This window comes from Peromyscus eremicus, unplaced genomic scaffold (genome assembly GCF_949786415.1).
Source record: "Peromyscus eremicus unplaced genomic scaffold, PerEre_H2_v1 PerEre#2#chr22_unloc_1, whole genome shotgun sequence".
Lineage (NCBI taxonomy): Eukaryota > Metazoa > Chordata > Mammalia > Rodentia > Cricetidae > Peromyscus > Peromyscus eremicus.
The window spans coordinates 11,341,026-11,358,147 of NW_026734286.1; the positions used below are offsets into that span (position 1 = coordinate 11,341,026).

At 53.2% G+C, this 17,122-nt stretch overlaps 3 protein-coding genes and 1 pseudogene across 6 annotated transcripts in view; 3 read left to right on the forward strand and 1 right to left on the reverse strand.

Annotated features, from left to right (window-relative positions):
• Sbno2 (strawberry notch homolog 2) overlaps positions 1-3,306 on the forward strand; it is a 49,830-nt gene extending 46,524 nt beyond the window's left edge. For 2 of the 3 annotated variants that reach the window (XM_059251776.1, XM_059251775.1), the window contains exons 24-32: positions 6-114; positions 272-346; positions 434-577; positions 1,406-1,500; positions 1,575-1,667; positions 1,755-1,886; positions 1,979-2,055; positions 2,157-2,347; positions 2,430-3,306. In XM_059251776.1, the coding sequence (XP_059107759.1) occupies positions 6-114; positions 272-346; positions 434-577; positions 1,406-1,500; positions 1,575-1,667; positions 1,755-1,886; positions 1,979-2,055; positions 2,157-2,347; positions 2,430-2,878 (1,365 nt within the window). In that variant the 3' untranslated portion in view covers positions 2,879-3,306. The remainder of the gene's footprint in view (positions 1-5; positions 115-271; positions 347-433; positions 578-1,405; positions 1,501-1,574; positions 1,668-1,754; positions 1,887-1,978; positions 2,056-2,156; positions 2,348-2,429) is intronic. The other variant, XM_059251777.1, reaches the window with a different exon arrangement.
• A 695-nt stretch (positions 3,307-4,001) lies between these two features.
• Positions 4,002-6,415, reverse strand: Gpx4 (glutathione peroxidase 4). Its single transcript, XM_059251947.1, has 7 exons — positions 6,142-6,415; positions 5,834-5,928; positions 5,599-5,743; positions 5,328-5,479; positions 4,484-4,508; positions 4,344-4,403; positions 4,002-4,250 (listed from the first exon to the last, which is right to left on the reverse strand). The coding sequence occupies exons 1-7, from the start codon at positions 6,388-6,390 to the stop codon at positions 4,218-4,220; spliced, it is 759 nt and encodes a 252-aa protein (XP_059107930.1). The 5' UTR covers positions 6,391-6,415; the 3' UTR covers positions 4,002-4,217.
• Positions 6,416-6,457: 42 nt separating this feature from the next.
• On the forward strand, positions 6,458-9,353 carry LOC131900648 (basic proline-rich protein-like). Of its 2 annotated transcripts, none has more exons than XM_059251948.1 (2): positions 6,458-6,926; positions 9,114-9,353. In XM_059251948.1, the coding sequence occupies exon 1, from the start codon at positions 6,505-6,507 to the stop codon at positions 6,907-6,909; it is 405 nt and encodes a 134-aa protein (XP_059107931.1). In that variant the 5' UTR covers positions 6,458-6,504; the 3' UTR covers positions 6,910-6,926; positions 9,114-9,353. The 2 variants fall into 2 exon arrangements, 1 of the variants encoding a protein (XP_059107931.1); XR_009376258.1 differs by lacking the exon at positions 6,458-6,926 and adding an exon at positions 7,114-7,301.
• Positions 9,354-10,483: 1,130 nt separating this feature from the next.
• LOC131900467 (ATP synthase subunit g, mitochondrial-like) lies at positions 10,484-11,859 on the forward strand (annotated as a pseudogene).
• Positions 11,860-17,122: the final 5,263 nt, after the last annotated feature.

Sequence of the window (17,122 nt, forward strand, 5' to 3'; positions counted from 1 at the left end):
CACAGTACGGCACCCGTGCGCTGAGTCGAGTCCTCACCACGATCCTGGGCCAGACGGACAACAGGGTGCCCCTGCCCCAGGGCTACCCCGGAGGGGATGCCGCCTTCTTCCGGGGTAAGCCTGGGCTCGTGAGTCTTTCTGGGAGGCATGGGGACTACAGTGAGGCTGGTTCCGTCAGGATTTGGGGACTGGGTGTATGGGCAGGCTTCTAGGAAAAGGTTGGCGGGGCTGGCCTCTGGGATCCCAGCACACGGCTGGTTTTCCTTGGCAGACATGAAGCAGGGCCTGCTGTCCGTGGGCATCGGCGCTCGGGAGTCGCGCACCGGCTGCTTGGATGTGGAGAAGGGTGAGTCCGGAGAGTACTGGGAGGGTGGTGATGCAGGGGCCACTGGGGGTGAGGACAGCGCCTGAGACCCAGCTCGCCCGCCCGCAGACTGCTCCATCACCAAGTTCCTGAACCGCATCCTGGGGCTGGAGGTGCACAAGCAGAACGCTCTGTTCCAGTATTTCTCCGACACTTTCGACCACCTCATCGAGATAGACAAGAAGGAGGGCAGATACGACATGGGCATTCTGGGTAAGTTTCCGGGCAGGGCTGGACCTGTCCTGTGAGCCGTGCTTGGGAGATCCAGCGGCCAGTGCGCCATGTATGTCAAGTCCACATTGAGAGGCCGCAGACAAGACCCCAAGTCTGGTCCACGATGCTGTCACTGAAGCAGTGTGGTCACACTGAGACCCACACAGGGCAGTCACCAAAACCAAGCAAAACTCTGCTCTCAGGAAGCTTGTTCTGTGTCAGGCTGCACTAAGCCAGCCTGCGCTGCATGCCGGCTGCATGCTGTGTTCCCTGGACATAGTCCCTGTCGCTGCTCTAAAGCTAAGGTTTTAGACCCTGAAGACACACGGTCGTTTACAAGTCACGGTGGCACTTGTCTGTCAACCCAGCACCGGCAGAGGCAGATTCCTCCACTACATGCTGACTCCAAGGCCAGCCTGGGCTACCTGAGATCCTGTCTCAGCAAACAGGCTGGCGAGGCAGCTTGACAGGCAAAAGCACTTGCTGCCCTCCCAGAGGACAAATTCCAACCCCCACACCACAGCGGCCTGTAACTCCAGCTGCAGGGGACCTGACGCCGCCGTGGTCTGGTCTCCGTGGTGCTGCATGCCCATGTCACACAAATGCCGAGACAGAGAAGAATGTTTGGTTTTAAGAGCTGCCCTTGCCACAGCCCCCGAGTAGCTGTGCACAGCAGGATACCATGGACCCTAGACCAGAGGGCCCGACACCCACCCACAGGACACTGGTTCTGGACTCTGAGCCCCTCTGCCCGTTCATGGGGTCATCTCTGGGGTCCATCAGAGTCCGCTCCGCGGCCTGGCCACTGACCACCCGCCCTCTCCTCAGACCTGGCCCCTGGCATCAACGAGATCCATGAAGAAAGCCAGCAGGTGTTCCTGGCACCTGGGCACCCACAGGATGGCCAGGTGGTCTTCTACAAGGTGAGCAGCGCCCCGGCCCGCCCCGGCCCTGGCTCCAGTCCCCGAACCTGCTAACACCCCACTTGCCACGGCAGATCAGCGTGGACCGCGGTATGAAGTGGGAAGAGGCGTTCACCAGGTCTCTGGAGCTCCAAGGCCCCTATGACGGCTTCTACCTCTCCTACAAGGTGAGTGGACCCACTCCTCGTGGGTGCCCTGCCACCCACCTGCCCAGGGGCCCGGGTGGACCCCGCCTCACCACTCTGGGGCCCTAGGTACGAGGCAGCAAGACGAGCTGCCTCCTGGCAGAACAGAACCGCGGCGAGTATTTCACCGTGTACAAGCCGAACATCGGCCGCCAGAGCCAGCTGGAGACCCTGGACAGTCTGGGCCGCAAGTTCCACCGGGTATGGAAGGGCCTCCCCTCCCGTGCGGCCGGGCATGCATGGGGAGACCCTGAGCCTCAGTGCCCCGCTGACACACGGGCCTGCACCCCCAGGTCACCGCGGAGGAGGCCCGGGAGCCCTGGGAGAGCAGCTACGCGCTGTCGCTGGAGCACTGTAGCCACACCACCTGGTGAGGCCGGGCGGGAGCCACTGGAGAGGGCGGAGCCGGGCGCCCCGGGGTGTGGGCTGGGGAAGCGCACGCTGGAGCTGACCGGCCCTCCCCTGGCACAGGAACCAGCGCTGCCGCCTGGCGCAGGAGGGCAAGGGCTGCGCCCAGGGCCTGCGCCTCCGCCACCACTACATGCTGTGCGGGGCGCTGCTGCGCGTGTGGGGCCGCATCGCCGCCGTCATGGCCGACGTCAGCAGCAGCAGCTACCTGCAGATCGTGCGCCTCAAGACCAAGGACAAGAAGAAGCAAGTGGGTGAGTGGGGCCACGGGGCCGCAGAGAAGGGCTCCCAGGTACGGCCCCCTGGCGGACCTGACCGCGTGTCCGCGCTGCACAGGCATCAAGATCCCCGAGGGCTGCGTCCACCGCGTCCTGCAGGAGCTGCAGCTGATGGATGCCGAGGTGAAGCGCCGCAGCGCGCAGGGGCTGGCCGCGCGCCCACCCACTCCGCGCATGATCGCGCTTCCTTGCGGTCCTGGTGAGGTGCTGGACTTGACCTACAGTCCCCCAGCCGAGGCTTTCCCGCCGCCTCCACGCTTCGCCTTCCCTTCGCTGGCGCCCCCAGACCCCAGCTCTCTGATGCTGGGTGCGAGAGACCCTGCAGCCAACCCCGCGGAGCTGGCACACCAGGGCTGCGACATCAATTTCAGGGAAGTGTTGGAGGACATGCTCCGCTCTCTGCGCGCAGGGCCCACTGAGACCCCTCCGCCTCTGGTGGGCGTGGGCGGCGGGGGCACAGAGAGGCAGAGCGTCATCCACTTCAGCCCGCCCTTCCCGAACTCATAGGCGGCCACCGTGGCCCCTGGATTACAACTGTCCTGGGCAGCAAGGCCCACCGGCTCCTCTGCGAGCAGAGAGGTTCCCACGACTACTGAGGGCACTGGCGCAGGGCCTTCCCCGCCAGCCGGGTGTGGGGCCTCGGCCTCCCCTGCGCTGCTCCAGCCACGCCCAGCCTGGAGGCCGTGGGGTTTGGTGGTCCCAGAGAGCTGGTAACTCAGGAAATCCCGTGCTGAGGCCCCACCGTCTATGGGGGCTCCACGGGGCAGACCCGTTAATATATGCAATCCCCTGCTCCCTAAATTATTGCCACCCGCCCCTTACTAGCCCCGGAATCCGTGGGCAGCCGGCGGGCCCTGGTTTCTATGTATTTATAATGAACTCTGGTGTACATATGTAAAGATCTTTTTTAAAATATATGTGCCTTTTGCCTACTTCCCAGTGTGCTGCGGCCTGCAGGTCAGTGGAAGGGGGCCTGAGGGTCACAGAGCAGGTCCAGTCAGCACGCCTGTCCCCTTGTGGCTGATGGGGACAAGCTGGGGAGACAATTCACCCAGTGGCCGCTGCATTCAGGGCCCTGCAGAGGAAGGAGGAGCAGGTCCTCAGTCAGTGCAAGGGATGCCAGGGGAGACCGAGGCCACTTAGTCCACAGTCCTGGGGTCACTTAGCCTGGCAGTACAAAGCTCACAGCCCCACAGGGAGAGGCAGACATGGGCCCGTAGTCCAGGAGGGCAGCGGAGCGCCTCTGACTGACTCCCAGAACCACCTGAGGTCTCCACACTGTGCCCCAGAGGCCCTGGCTCAACCACACCCGCTGTGGGCGGACCCCAGATGGCCACTCCTGGTCACCCACAACCCCCACAGAGAGCGCGCACGCACGCATGCCAGGCATAACCCTGGGGCAGGCATGGGCAACCCTGAACAGCTTTCCCAGGAGGCCTCCTAACGGGTTACCACCAAGGTTTCCACCCTCCTAGGAACAGCCCTGGCCACACGCAGGTCCTTCCTGCTGGCCTGGGCAGAGCCTCAGGGATTAGCAGGGAACCAGCTGACCCAGATCTGCACCTGCAGAGTCCTGGGGCAGAGGCATGGCCCTCTAATCCCCGGCGTGCTCAATTCCTGAGGACACAGGCACATTTCTACATTTTTATTCCCACAAGGCAGCCAAGGTGAAGCTCAAGCCCAGGGCCACAGGCCCCGGGACCTTCCTCCGGCGGGGATGCACGCCAGGTCCTCGGGACTGCCTCACCAGCAGGCTGGTTTGCAGGCAGACCGTCATGAGTGCCGGGGTGGAAGGCTCCAGGGGTCACAGGGCAGGGGGGCTCGGCGGCGGCACACACTTGTAGGGCTAGAGATAGCACGGCAGGTCTTTCTCTATCACCTGTGGGGGAAGGACACAGTCAGACCTGCCCCTCAGCAGCCACACACGGCCCTGGCCCCAGCTCATACCCAGCTGCATCGCGAAGGTGCTTACCTGGGGCTCCTCCATGGGACCATAGCGCTTCATCACGCATCCGTTCTTATCAATGAGAAACTGGGGGACAGAGAACATGGTTGTCCAGAGTGCAGGGAGGTGGGCCACACCCCCCCACCCCCACAGTGTAACACTCTTACCTTGGTGAAGTTCCACTTGATGGCGCTATGAGGGGGGGAAAAAGAGGGTTTAGGAGTGGTACCCGCCAGGACGTGGGCGTGCATGCCTTTAACCCCAGCACTCAGTGGCTAAAAGAATGTACTGCTCTCTTCTGAAGAAGGGGGGTCAAACTCCCCAGCACCCACATCACATAGTTGTTCACAAAGGTCTGTAACTCCAGTTCCAGGGAATCACAGGCCCTCTCCTGACCTCTGAGGGCATCAGGCATGCATGCAGACAAAACATCCATACACAATAAATGAAAATAATCTGGGGAGGAAAAGAGGTGGGGTAGAGACAGATCAGTGGTTAAGAGCACTCGGGAGGCAGAGGCAGGCGGACCTCTGTGAGTTCTAGGCCAGCCTGGGCTACAGAGCAAGATCCAGGACAGGCACCAAAACTACACAGAGAAACCCCATCAGGGGAAAAAAGAAAGAAAGAAACCAAATCAAAACCAAAAAATAAATTCAGTCACCAGCACTCACGTGGTGGCTACAACCTAGCAAGCCCCTGTAACTCCAGCTCTGGGAGATCCAACGCCCCCTTCTGGCCTCTAAACGCAGTACACCCAGGTGCATAGAAATACACTCAGGCAAAGCACCCATACACATAAAATGCAAATAAATAAATCTGAGGCCCGGCCAGGTGGTGCACACCTTTAATCCCAGCACTTTGGAGGTAGAGTAGGCAGATCTCTGTGAGTTTCAGGCAAGCCAGAGCTACATTGTGAGACCCTGCCTCAAAACAAACCTAAAAGTTGGCACCCACTCCCACCCTGGTCCAGACATGTGGCCGCCCCCTGCCCACTCCCCCAGGGCCACTCACTTTCCCAGCATGCCCCTGCCCTTGGGCTGGATTTTCATCCATTTCCACAGTGGGTGGGCATCGTCCCCATTTACACAGATCTTGCTGTACATGTCAAACTTGACATTGTAGCCGGCCGCAAACTCCTTGATTTCTTGATTACTTCCTGGCTCCTGTGGATAGCAATTGACTGACTGGTAAGATGCACACCACCGCACACAGACAGACAGATAGACACACACACAGACACAGCAACCCCACTCCGGGCCATTGCCTGGGGTCAGCCACGCACCTGCTTCCCGAACTGGTTGCAGGGGAAGGCCAGGATTCGTAAACCACACTCGGCATATCGGGCATGCAGATCGACTAGCTGAGTGTAGTTTACGTCGGTTTTGCCTCATTGCGAGGCCACGTTGGTGACGATGCACACGTAACCCCTGGGAGGGAACGAGTAGGAATGAGACCACCGGCAGGGGAGCCCCCTTTTTCAGACCCGCCTTGCACCACCCACATAACCAGGCACCCACTTGTACTTATCCAGGCAAACCATGTGCCCGTCGATGTCCTTGGCTGAGAATTCGTGCATGGAGCGCGCACAGCGCCAATCATCTCGGGATGCGCACTGTAAAACAGAGAAACTGTGTGTCCTACCCTAGGTCCCCTAGGGGGAGAGTCTGGAACCAACAAAAAGAATGCCCTAGGGCGATGGGCTGGGGAGTAAAGGCTCCTCCCCCTTCCGTACTTCGGTTCCCTTCAGGTCCTCCTGAAAGGAGCTGTGGACCCCCTAGAAGATGCTACCAGGGAAGGAACGGTAAGGGTACCCCTGGCCGCACACCAAGCCCAGGAGCTCGGCGCAGGTGCTGGCCTGGGGAGGCTCCTGCAGCAGAGGCCCGGGCACCGGAACCACCGGATCGTTCCGGCGAGGGCGCGCCCTCCGGCGGCGCGGCGCACAAGCTTTCCTTCTCCTCCGAGGGCCCCGGCGCTTCCGAGGCCTTCGGCGTGGACGTGCACGCCGTCGCCGGCCTCCTGGGGACCCGCCGCGCTGCCTGCAGCGTCCCGGGTTGCCGGAGGCCGCGCGGCCCATGCCTGCCCGTCTGTGCGTCCCGAGCGCAGCGCGGGGACAAAGAGCCGGTAGCCAAGGTGCCGCCGATTGTGACGCACCAGGCCGAGCGGGCGCGGGGCCGGGTCAGAGCCCGCTATGGTGACCCCAACACCCGTTCCCACCCCCGGGGAGCCTCCCCCGCCAAGGCCCGACCTTCACGGTCCCGGGGATGCCGGCGGGCGTCCGCGCTCCCACCAAGTGGCCCCTAGTTCTAACCGACAGACCCCACGACCCCCGAGCTCCACCCCGGGCGCGGCGGCCCGCCCCCCGTCCCCGCCCCCAGCCGTGACCGCGGCCGCCCGGGTCCCCGGTGCGCCCACCATGGTGCCCGCCAGGCCAGGCGCAGCCAGAGCCCCGCACAGCAGCGCCGGCTTCAGCAAGCGGCTCAGACGGCCCCAGCTCATCTCGGCGGCCGGAGCCAGCGGCTCCTCCCCTCACGCAGCCGGCCAATGGACGCGCGCTGCCGAGTCTGGCCTGCCCGCCCTCGGCCACGCCCACTGACGTCTCTTACTGGCCGGGTGCCCCTGCGCCGAGGACGCGCGGCCCCGGCAGCCAATGGGGAGCCGGAATGAGGGGGCGGCTGGGCGGGGCTGGACCTGCGGGTTTGTTGTTGTCAGCAACTGCGCTTGCGCGGTGGCGGGGCGGACGGGGAAACGGGAGCCGCGCCCGCGCGGGCTGCGCGTTGGAGGGCTGCGGACAGTTAGTTACCCGCGAGGTTGCCTGCGGCGGGGCCGGGTGCCGGGCCGCTTAGGGGGGCCCCTGGGGATGGCAAGTGAGGCAAAGCCACCCCTCACCAGCAGCCCCTCTGAGCACGGGAGACGAGCCTCATGTAGCCCAGGCTATCCCTGACCCCTGGTCCTCTCCAGCCTCCCGAGTGCTGGGATGGATCGCGGGTGTGTACCACCCCCATGTTCCCTCCATTTCTCTCTTCCTTTCCACAGCTGGTCTCATGTAGTCCAGGCTGTCCTCAAACTCACTGTGCATCCCTGACAGCCTCACTCCCGACCCTCGCGCCACCTCCTCAGAACTGGGGTAACAGATGCGCTGGGCAACGCTAAGTGAGAGCTCTCAACCCAGACACAGCTTCCCCACCTCGTTTTACAGCTCAGGCCGGCTCGGGACTCAGAAATGCTCCTGCCGTAGACTCCCGAGCGCTAGGGGGACAGTGCGCTAGGGGGACAGTGCTAGGGGGACGGGTGTCTGGCCCTGTAGATAGCGAGGGAGACAGACTGTACAGACTGATGCATGTGGAGTTGATTAGAAGGGGTGTGGATCGAGGACTCAGTGAGTAACGTGATTGCCAGACAGACAACACAAAGAGCTTCCCTCAGATCCCAGCACCCGCGGGAGCAGGTGCACATGGATGCTTTGTAATCCCCGGGGCTTAGCCAGGACGGTCAGTCAGAGAACCTGCTGCCTCAAAAACAGGACGAAGACAGGGCATAGTGGCCATACCCTTAACCCCAGCCCTCGGAGGCAGAGGCCAGCCCGGGCTAGTAAACAAGTTCCAGGTCAGCCAGGGCTACACAGTGAACCCTGTCTCAAATCACAAGGTGGTGGGAGAGTAGGGAAGACCAACATGTCTTCCACACACAAACACAGTTACTGCCCGGATAATAGAAGCCAGGGATCTTGAGGGCCCATGTGAGAAAGTCCCACGGTTTCTGGCCACACACCCTTAAACCCAGCATTCTTGGCCCTCCGTCCTCCTGGAGTGGAGGGCTCTGCACACAGAGGTGTGACTCAGGAAATTCCTCAGCCCAGCTGCCTGCCCGACTCCCCACACCCCGCTGGACTCTGATCCCTGAACCAGCCCTTTTGTCCTCCCTGTTTATCTGACCCTGGAGTAAGCCATCTGCAATTGTGTGAGGAGACTTCCTGAGGGGCTGGGTCCATTATGGGGAGCCCAGGAGCCCCAGACCAGCCACCGGCAGAGCCCGGGAGGCTTAGACGACCAGTGATCTGGATTGTCACAATCCATTCTTGCACAATCCGGCTCTGGATTATCTCCGGGCCCTTGGCCAAGAAATGCCCTTTGGTCTGAGGGCCCCTCCCCTCTCAGAAAGTCATGTGTTTTCTCCCAGCCCCCAGACTCCAGTGACACAGCACTTCCAGCCTCCGTGAGGTTTTGCGTCACACTTTAGCTTGGAGTTGTAAACACTGGTGCCCAAAGGCTCAGATGGGCCACACCCTCACAGTCTGGGAGGCCCCAGGTCCCTGCTAACTGTCAACTGAGATAAGGGCAGAACTGAAGAGGAGACCCAGGGCTGGGGCTGAAGGTGGCCACTCCGAGGAGCCCCGCCCCAGGCTCTGGGAGTTCCTGCCTCCCCCAAAGAACCCCAGCTTCACCCCAGTTTCGCCGGTTGGGAAATGAAGTCGTGGGGCAACCACAAGAACCCACTAGAAGGACCCTGAGAAGCTGCTAGCTCCTAGACCAGCCACAAAGACCAGTACCGGGGTCTGGCTTTTACTGCTTTGTTATTCTGGAGACAGGACCTCAGGTAGCCCAGGCTGGCCTAGAACTCAATATATAGCCAAGGATAACCTTGAACTCCTGATCTCCCACCTCCACCTCCTGAGTGCTTGGATGACAGGTGTTTCTATGCCTGTTAATGGGGTGCTGGGGGTGGACCCCAGGTTTTGCACATGCCAAGTGAGCCCCTAATTTATTTGTATTCTGACACCAGTTTCTTCTCTTTTCCCAGGCTAACTTGAGCTCCTGAGAGCACGCCATGTCTTGCTTCCCAAGGACTAGAATGACAGATGCACATCCACCAGCAGAGGAGACCCTGGGAATTAGAGGTTGACGTCCTGGAGGGCCTGCGAAACCGGTTTAGAAAAGAATAAGTTATGTAAAGTGGAATTTAACGCTCAAAGCTGAGCAGCCTTGGTAGGGACTGTAGGAAGAGTTCCCACCTCTAAAAGAATTACAGACAGAGACTATGCTTCAGTTTTGTTATTGAGATTGGCCAATTAAGCCCAGCAAAGGTGGTGCACGCCTTTAATCCCAGCACTCGGGAGGCAGAGGCAGGCGGTTCTCTGAGTTCGAGGCCAGCCTGGGCTACTGAGTGAGATCCAAGACAGCCAGGGCTGCTACATAGAGAAACCCTGTCTTGAAAAACCAAAAAAATAAAATAAAATAATTTTAAAAAGTAAAATGGAGTCACGACAGCCAGGGGCGGGGAGCCCAAGATGCACATACTGTCCTTACACACTGGAGTAGTTCTCTGCCCTGAAGAGGAAGTAAGACTCACACAGGCCAAACATAGTGCTGTGAATATTAGTTTAAGGTGTGTTACCTTCGTTTATGCTTGGGAATATTTGTTTAATGATTTAAAGATGTGTTGCATTCTCGAAAAACAATACAAAGCAAAACAAAAGATTGGCTAATTATGCTCCATTCCCATAACAAAAGGAGACACCCAGGCTCACAGCAGGCCATCACACACACACACACACACACACACACACACACACACACACACACACGTCCCCATATCAAAGCTCACGCAGTTCAAAGGCAGGTCACTGCATGCCTTGCAGGTCAGTCCTGGTCTGTCCTTAAATCACAGTTTTCTACTCTCTCTCTTCCCCCACAGGCTCAGATTTTACTACTGCAGTCTGGCCTCAGTATAGATCATTGGACAAAAATCGGAGCACTTGATTTCCAAGTTCTCACAGATTGTAACAACTTCTGCCACCACGAAAACAAAGCAGGATTCCGTCAGCCAGGAAGGAGGATCCTAGTCTGTGTAGGGGTGACTGAAACGATTTTTTTTTCCTTAGCTTTGGTTTTTCGAGACAGGGTTTCTCTGTGTATCTTTGGTGCCTGTCCTGGATCTCGCTCTGTAGACCAGGCTGGCCTTGAACTCACAGAGATCCGCCTGCCTCTGCCTCAGAGTGCTGGGATTACAGGTGTGTGCCACCACCGCCTGGCTCAGGAGACCCTTTATTAAGCAGGGAAGAAAATTTAAAGTGGCTGCTTTCTGACTCAGGAAGAAAAACAGCAGCAAATGTTTGCAGATGTCATTTTTAAGAAAATAAAAAGGGGAGGTCTGTGTTCGAATGGGCTAGGATGCCATGCGACATTTTGATTGGGGTGTTAGGTGAGCCATGGGGGCTTTTGATTGCTGAACTTCAATATGTTGATAGCTGGACCTCGGTGGGCAGCCTCGGGAGGAGGAAGTGACCAAATAAGGGAATGGACCTTGGGGGCTAGCTTTAGGAACCTTAGCAAGGCGGAGGGAAGGGGGGGAGGGGGGAGGGGGGGAGAGCCTGCCTGATCTGGGTTTGCTCTGCTAGAGCCCTTCAGACTAGGTAGGTGTTTTTAGCACAATGAGAAGCACTTTTAAGTCTATACTTAGAAAACAACCAAAGGAAATTTAAATTTTTGAGTTTGTGACTAACAGTGCTTTACAGGGCTAGATTAATAGCTTATCAGAACTCCAAAACTCCACTGATTAATGTTAAAACTCTGAACTTTTGAAGTCTCAGTAACAATAGCATATTGATGGAAAGATCTTTTTTTAATACACCTTAAATTTTTTTATATACCTTAAATCACTTTTTTTAATCCAATAATTTACCATGAGACACCGATGATTGATAACTGAGAGCAAGTTCCATTAAATAAAGGAGTACTAAAAAGTTACATTAACAAGTCGGGTGGTGGTGGCGCACGCCTTTAACCCCAGCACTCGGGAGGCAGAGGCAGGCGGATCTCTGTGAGTTTGAGGCCAGCCTGGTCTACAAAAACAGATCCAGGACAGGCACCAAAACTACACGGAGAAACCCTGCCTTGAAAAACAACAACAACAACAACAAAAGTTGCATTAACGTTCCCTGTCCTGCTGTTCGGGGAGATGGACCTTCCGCCTTAGATCCTGGCCAAGTTTGTCCATACTTTCGAGGAGAAGGCACTGGTAGCTGCTGCCATGGTTGGCCACATTTTGGCACTACGCCGAGGCAGAGCTGGTTTTGCCAACCCTGCTGAACTCCCTGCAGATACTCAGAGTGTGGAAAAAATAATTCCAAGTGCTGCTCACACTGGTCGCTTCCAACAGCTTAAGTTGGGGAAGCTATACTGAATGGTTTGGTGGTCACCGAGGTGTGGATGTGGTATGGTATCAGATCATAGGCAAATGTGGCGCTGCTGGCCATGGTGTTTGAAAACCAATCTTGATCTTTAACGTCTGATTTCATTGGCATTCTCGTAGCAAGCTTTCTTTTGGGCCACTACCCAGCTCCGAATAAAGACACAGAAACTTAGTATTAGTTAGGAATCCTCGGCCTCAGCCCAAGCTTGTCCCGCCAGCTCCCCTTACTTAAATTAACCTGTTTCTCTTCGTCTACGTTTTGCCTCAGAGCTTTTTGTTCTGTATGTCCTGCTCTGTGTCTGGCTGGTGGTGCCTGGCTGACCCCAGGCATCTCCCTCTCTCTCTTCCTCGCTCTCTCCTCTCTCCTCTCTCCTCTCTCCCTCGCCCTCTCCCCTCTCCTCCCTCTCCTCCCTCTCCTCCCTCTCCTCCCTCTCCTCCCTCTCCTCCCTCTCCTCCCTCTCCTCCCTCTCCTCCCTCTCCTCCCTCTCCTCCCTCTCCCTCTCCCTCTCCCTCTCCTCCCTCTCCCTCTCCTATTTATTCTTTCTGCTGGCCAGCCTTCAGCTTTTTATTAGACCAATCAGGAGCCTTAGGCAGGCAAGGTTAAAAAAAAAGAATGTAACACATTTTTACCTGGTTCATAAACAAATGCAACACACCTTTACATAGTTAAAGGTTATCCAAACAGCTGAAGTTTAACAAAGTAAACAGGACAAAGAAGCTAGAAAAATGTTACTATGAACATGAGCAGACCTTAGGAATTCGTAAAACTTTGTTTTTTACTTTTGGTTTTTCAAGACAGGGTCTCTCTGTAGCCCTGGCTGCCCTGGAACTCACTCTGAAGACCAGGCTGGCCTCAAATTCAGAGATCCACCTGCCTCTGCCTCCTGGATTAAAGGTGTGCACCACTACCGCCAGGCTTCTAACAAGCTCTTTTGTTTTGTTTTATTTTTTCGAGACAGGGTTTCTCTGTGTAGCTTTGGAGCCTGTACTGGATCTCGCTCTGTAGACCAGGCTGGACTCAAATCACAAAGATTCTCCTGGCTCTGCCTCCCAAGTGCTAGGATTAAAGGCATGCACCACCACTGCCCGGCCCTAACCAGCTCTTTTTGTTTTTGTTTTTTTTTTTTGTTTTTTTGTTTTTTTGTTTTTCGAGACAGGGTTTCTCTGTGTAGTTTTGCGCCTTTCCTGGAACTCACTTGGTAGCCCAGGCTGGCCTCGAACTCACAGAGATCCACCTGGCTCTGCCTCCCGAGTGCTGGGATTAAAGGCGTGCGCCACCACCGCCCGGCTTAACCAGCTCTTTTTAACTTAAATTAACCCATCTAATTTTTGCCTCTGGGCTTTTACCTTTCTCTTACATCTGTATATCTTACTTTCACTCTTACTCTGTGGATGGCTGTGTGGCTGTGTGGCTGGGTGGCTGGTTCTCTTGCTCTTTCTTCTTTTCTTCCCAGATTTCTCCTTCTATTTATTCTCTGCCTGCCAGCCACACCTACCCTTTCTTCTGCCTTGTTATTGGCCGTTCAGATCTTTATTTGACCATTAGGTATTGGGTTTTTTTTTATTTTTTATTTTTATATGCCTTGGTGTTTGACCTGTATATCATTGTGAGAGAGTCTGATCCACTGGAACTTGAATTACAGACAGTTGTGACCTGCCATGTGGGTGCTGGGAATTAAACTCGGCTCCTCTGGAAGAGCAACCAGTGCTTTTAACTGCTTAGCCATCTCTCCAGCCCCAAGCATCAGGTGTTTTAGTCACAGTAACAAGCTTCATAGAGTTAAACAAATACAATATAAAAGAACGCAACACATCTTTGCATCATTAAACAAATGTTCCCAGCATAAACAAATGTAAGACAGCTTAAAATAATATTCAACACTTCACATTTTTGTCTAAATAAAAATGAAAGCTTTAACTTTAAAATAGTAAAACTATACACAACAAAAACAGTTATCAAGTAAGAATTACTTTTACAATAGTTTGTCCATTTGTAGTTAGCATATTCAGAGAAAATCATCCATTATCTATCCTCACTTAGTGACTTCAAAGTTTTACACCTAACTTACTTTCTATCATAACTAAGGAAAACTGCAGCTGTAACCATCTGGTCTTCAACTCCATCGAAGATCCAGAAGGATGTAATATTATCTAACAACAGAGACATCTGGCTGCCTGCACAGCCACCCAGAGTTCCTCTGCAATGTTGGGGCATCCATCTTCAGCCTACAGGCCCAGAATATTTGGAAAACTTTTCAGTGAAGCAGGAATTTTGAAGGACGGTCCTGTCTTGTTTGGGCAAAGTTCAACAGTCTTTTTCCTCTGTGTCCTGCTTGTCCAGTCTGCACAGCACGTTGTCAGTAGTCAAAGGCAAGAGCAGCTGCTTTGCCACAATAAAAGCAAACTCCATGAGGAGTTTTTTTTATGAATTAAATTGGCCAGGAGCAGATGTGTCTCATGGTCATGAAAAATCTTACGTTAACAAAATATTTTAAATGTCATAGTCTGTAGGTCTTTGAAGTGTTTGAAGAGCATTTAATATAAAATATACCTATTTAACCTTGAAAACATACCTAATGTGACTACAAATTTAATTACTATACATTAACTTCTAACCTCCTTTCTTATTTATACATTGTATTTTAAATGAGCTGCATAAGCACAATACCCCAGAGAGTAGAAACATACATACAGTGTGTTGTTACAAAAAATACCTTGCATTTGTATCAATATACCAAAGTCCTTACAAATACAAAATATTTGAGATTAATAGTTGTTTTTTAGTTTATAGTAGATTCAATAATCTACCCTATTATTTAAAGTAGATTCAATGTTCTACCCTCTTATTATCCCTGTATCTCCTAAATGTAACAAACATCCATGACCCACCAATTAACCAAAGCCTCCCAGACGCCTCTTGGGAATGTGGGTGTCATGTTCTCCAAACTGCTTCCTGCTCTCTGTGGGCAAAGGCATCTTTAGTGTTCCTGAGAAAATCTGAGATAATGGCCAAGTCCTGGGAAGACCAGCAATAACTTTTGTTGACAGATACCACCTGTCAAGTTTTGGGAGGTCTCCCTTGATCAAACCTATCCATCTCATTCTTGAAGGAATCCACAGCAAAAGTCAAAAGCATTTTTGATTTCCATTTGACAAATATGTTTCTTGACTTCTTTTTTAAAGTTAAGATAGTTGGCCTTCAAGTGTCTAGGTTGGTTCAGTTTTCAGTCCTGTTCACGAACCTGTGTCTCTCAGCAGCTGTTTGCTTATCAACAAGCCAAACATTCAAAGTCAACACAATAGCGTACAGAATCCAGACTCCCCGTGTATTTCCCATCTCTATGTGGCTTATTCCTTTTTTATTATTTTACTTCTCTCTTTAAAGACTTTATTATTTTTAAACTATTTCTTTCTTTCTATGACTGCCCATACTCCTTTTCTTTCTTTCTTAAGCGTATGGCACATTGTAAAGCACACTGGAAGCTGTTTAGAGCGTTTTTTTCCCATCTGGACCTTTTTTTTTTTCTTTCTTTCTTTCTGAGACAGGGTTTCTCTGTGTAGTTTTGGTGCCTGTTCTGAATCTCACTCTGTAGCCCAGGCTGGCCTCGAACTCAGAGATCCACCTGCCTCTGCCTCCGAAATTCTGGGATTAAAGGTGTGCACCACCACCGCCTGGCCCTGGACCTCTTTTACTGCATATCTTTTACCCTTTTATGACCATATGGGAAAACTTTAAACTGCTAAGCTAGAGCTGAATCCTCCATGCAGCTCTCTTGGCTGGATCTACCCGCTTATAGGTTCATGAGCGCCAGGCCTAAAGTTTGCAGCCGGGTTGGAGTTTGTCACTGAAAACTGCGTTCAGCCTTCCTGGCTGTGGAAGCCTGTGGCTGGGCTGCCACAGACGGTCTTCACTTGGCTTGCTGTTTCTAGTTAGCACTGCCCTGCGACTGAACAGAGGGCCTCCTGTTCACACAGCGCCTCCTGTTCACACAGAGCCTCCTGTTCATACAGAACTCTGTCCTGTTTCTTCCTTTTTTTTTCAGCTTTCTCAGGACCTACATGGAAATTAGCCCCACAGTGGGCGTCAAAACATAGTTTGTTTTTGCTCTTTTGGGGACCTGCCACACAGCTCCTAAATAAATCACACACAGAGGCTTATTCTTACTTATAAAGGCCCAGCCTTAGCTTGGCTTGCTTCTAGCCAGCTCTTAAATTAACCTGTCTACCTTTTGCCTCTGGTCGTTTACCTTCCTCTTACGTCTGTAATTCCTACTTTCACTTTTACTCTGTGGCTGGGTGGCTGGAGGACTGGGGGGCTGGGGGGCTGGGGAGCTGGCCCCTAGCAAAAGAAATAAAAAGGAAAGGAAAGGATATGACTATGGTGATATTTTATTTGTATTAAAATGTTATTTGTATGTTAATAAATAAAGTTGCCCGGGGGTCAGAGCTATTAGCAAGCCATAGGAAAGCAGGGCAGTGGTGGCGTACACTTGTAATCCCAGCACTTGGTAGGCAGAGCTGGGTAAGTCTCTGTGTGTTCAGGGATACAGCCAGCATTGGATACACATGCCTTTAATCTCAATACCAAGCAAGGAAAACCTGGAGGCCTATACAGACAGGCCGTGACGAGGTGGTCATGTGGTTGGGTTTACAACCAATGAGAAGGCAGAACAGGAACACTATAAAAAGACTTTAACACAGGGGTAGCTCTGGTTTGGAGAGGTAGGACCACTGCAGGAGGAAGGGTAAGGTTTTAGCTCTTAGCTCTGACCTCTTGGCTTTCTTCTTTGCATTGGTTCTGTGTTTTTTTGGGGTTTTTTTTGTTTTTTTTTTTTTTGTTTTTTTTTGGTTTTTCGAGACAGGGTTTCTCTGTGTAGCTTTGCGCCTCTCCTGGAACTCACTTGGTAGCCCAGGCTGGCCTCAAACTCACAGAGATCCGCCTGGCTCTGCCTCCCGAGTGCTGGGATTAAAGGCGTGCGCCACCGCCGCCCGGTGACTCTTTTTAAATAGTAAAATGAGGATAAGAAAAGTAACAAACTGAATAATTCGATCAATATTAATCTTCTCATATAGTTGTTCCATTGTCAGAGTGCCTAAAATTTCAAACAAAGCCCAATTTTCTTCCAATGTACACATAAAGCCCATTTTTTTTTTAAATGTAGAAAAAAAATTCTCTTTTAAATAGATATGTTGATTGACTTACCAAGTCTGGGTAGAACAGGAAAGGCGCAAAGCTACACAGAGAAACCCTGTCTCGAAAAACCAAAAAAAATAAAAAAATAAAAAGATAGTCAATTTAAGTGCCAGGATAACAATCTTAGAAAAACTTGTTAAACTGGTAAAAATGAATTATAGAGAAATTCAAATTCAGACAGAAGAAATAAACAGTGAAGTTGTTTCAAAATTGGATCATAAGGTTACAGAAAGAAAGCCAGTTTTCACACAATTTAATTTCACCCTTAATTTATCCGGTAGTCATACAGCAGCTACCTGATGAAGAGAATGAACAAAATACTTGGATTCCAGTTAAAATGTTAGACTTGCCAGGCGGTGGTGGCGCATGCCTTTAATCCCAGCACTCGGGAGGCCGAGCCAGAAGGATCTCTGTGAGTTCGAGG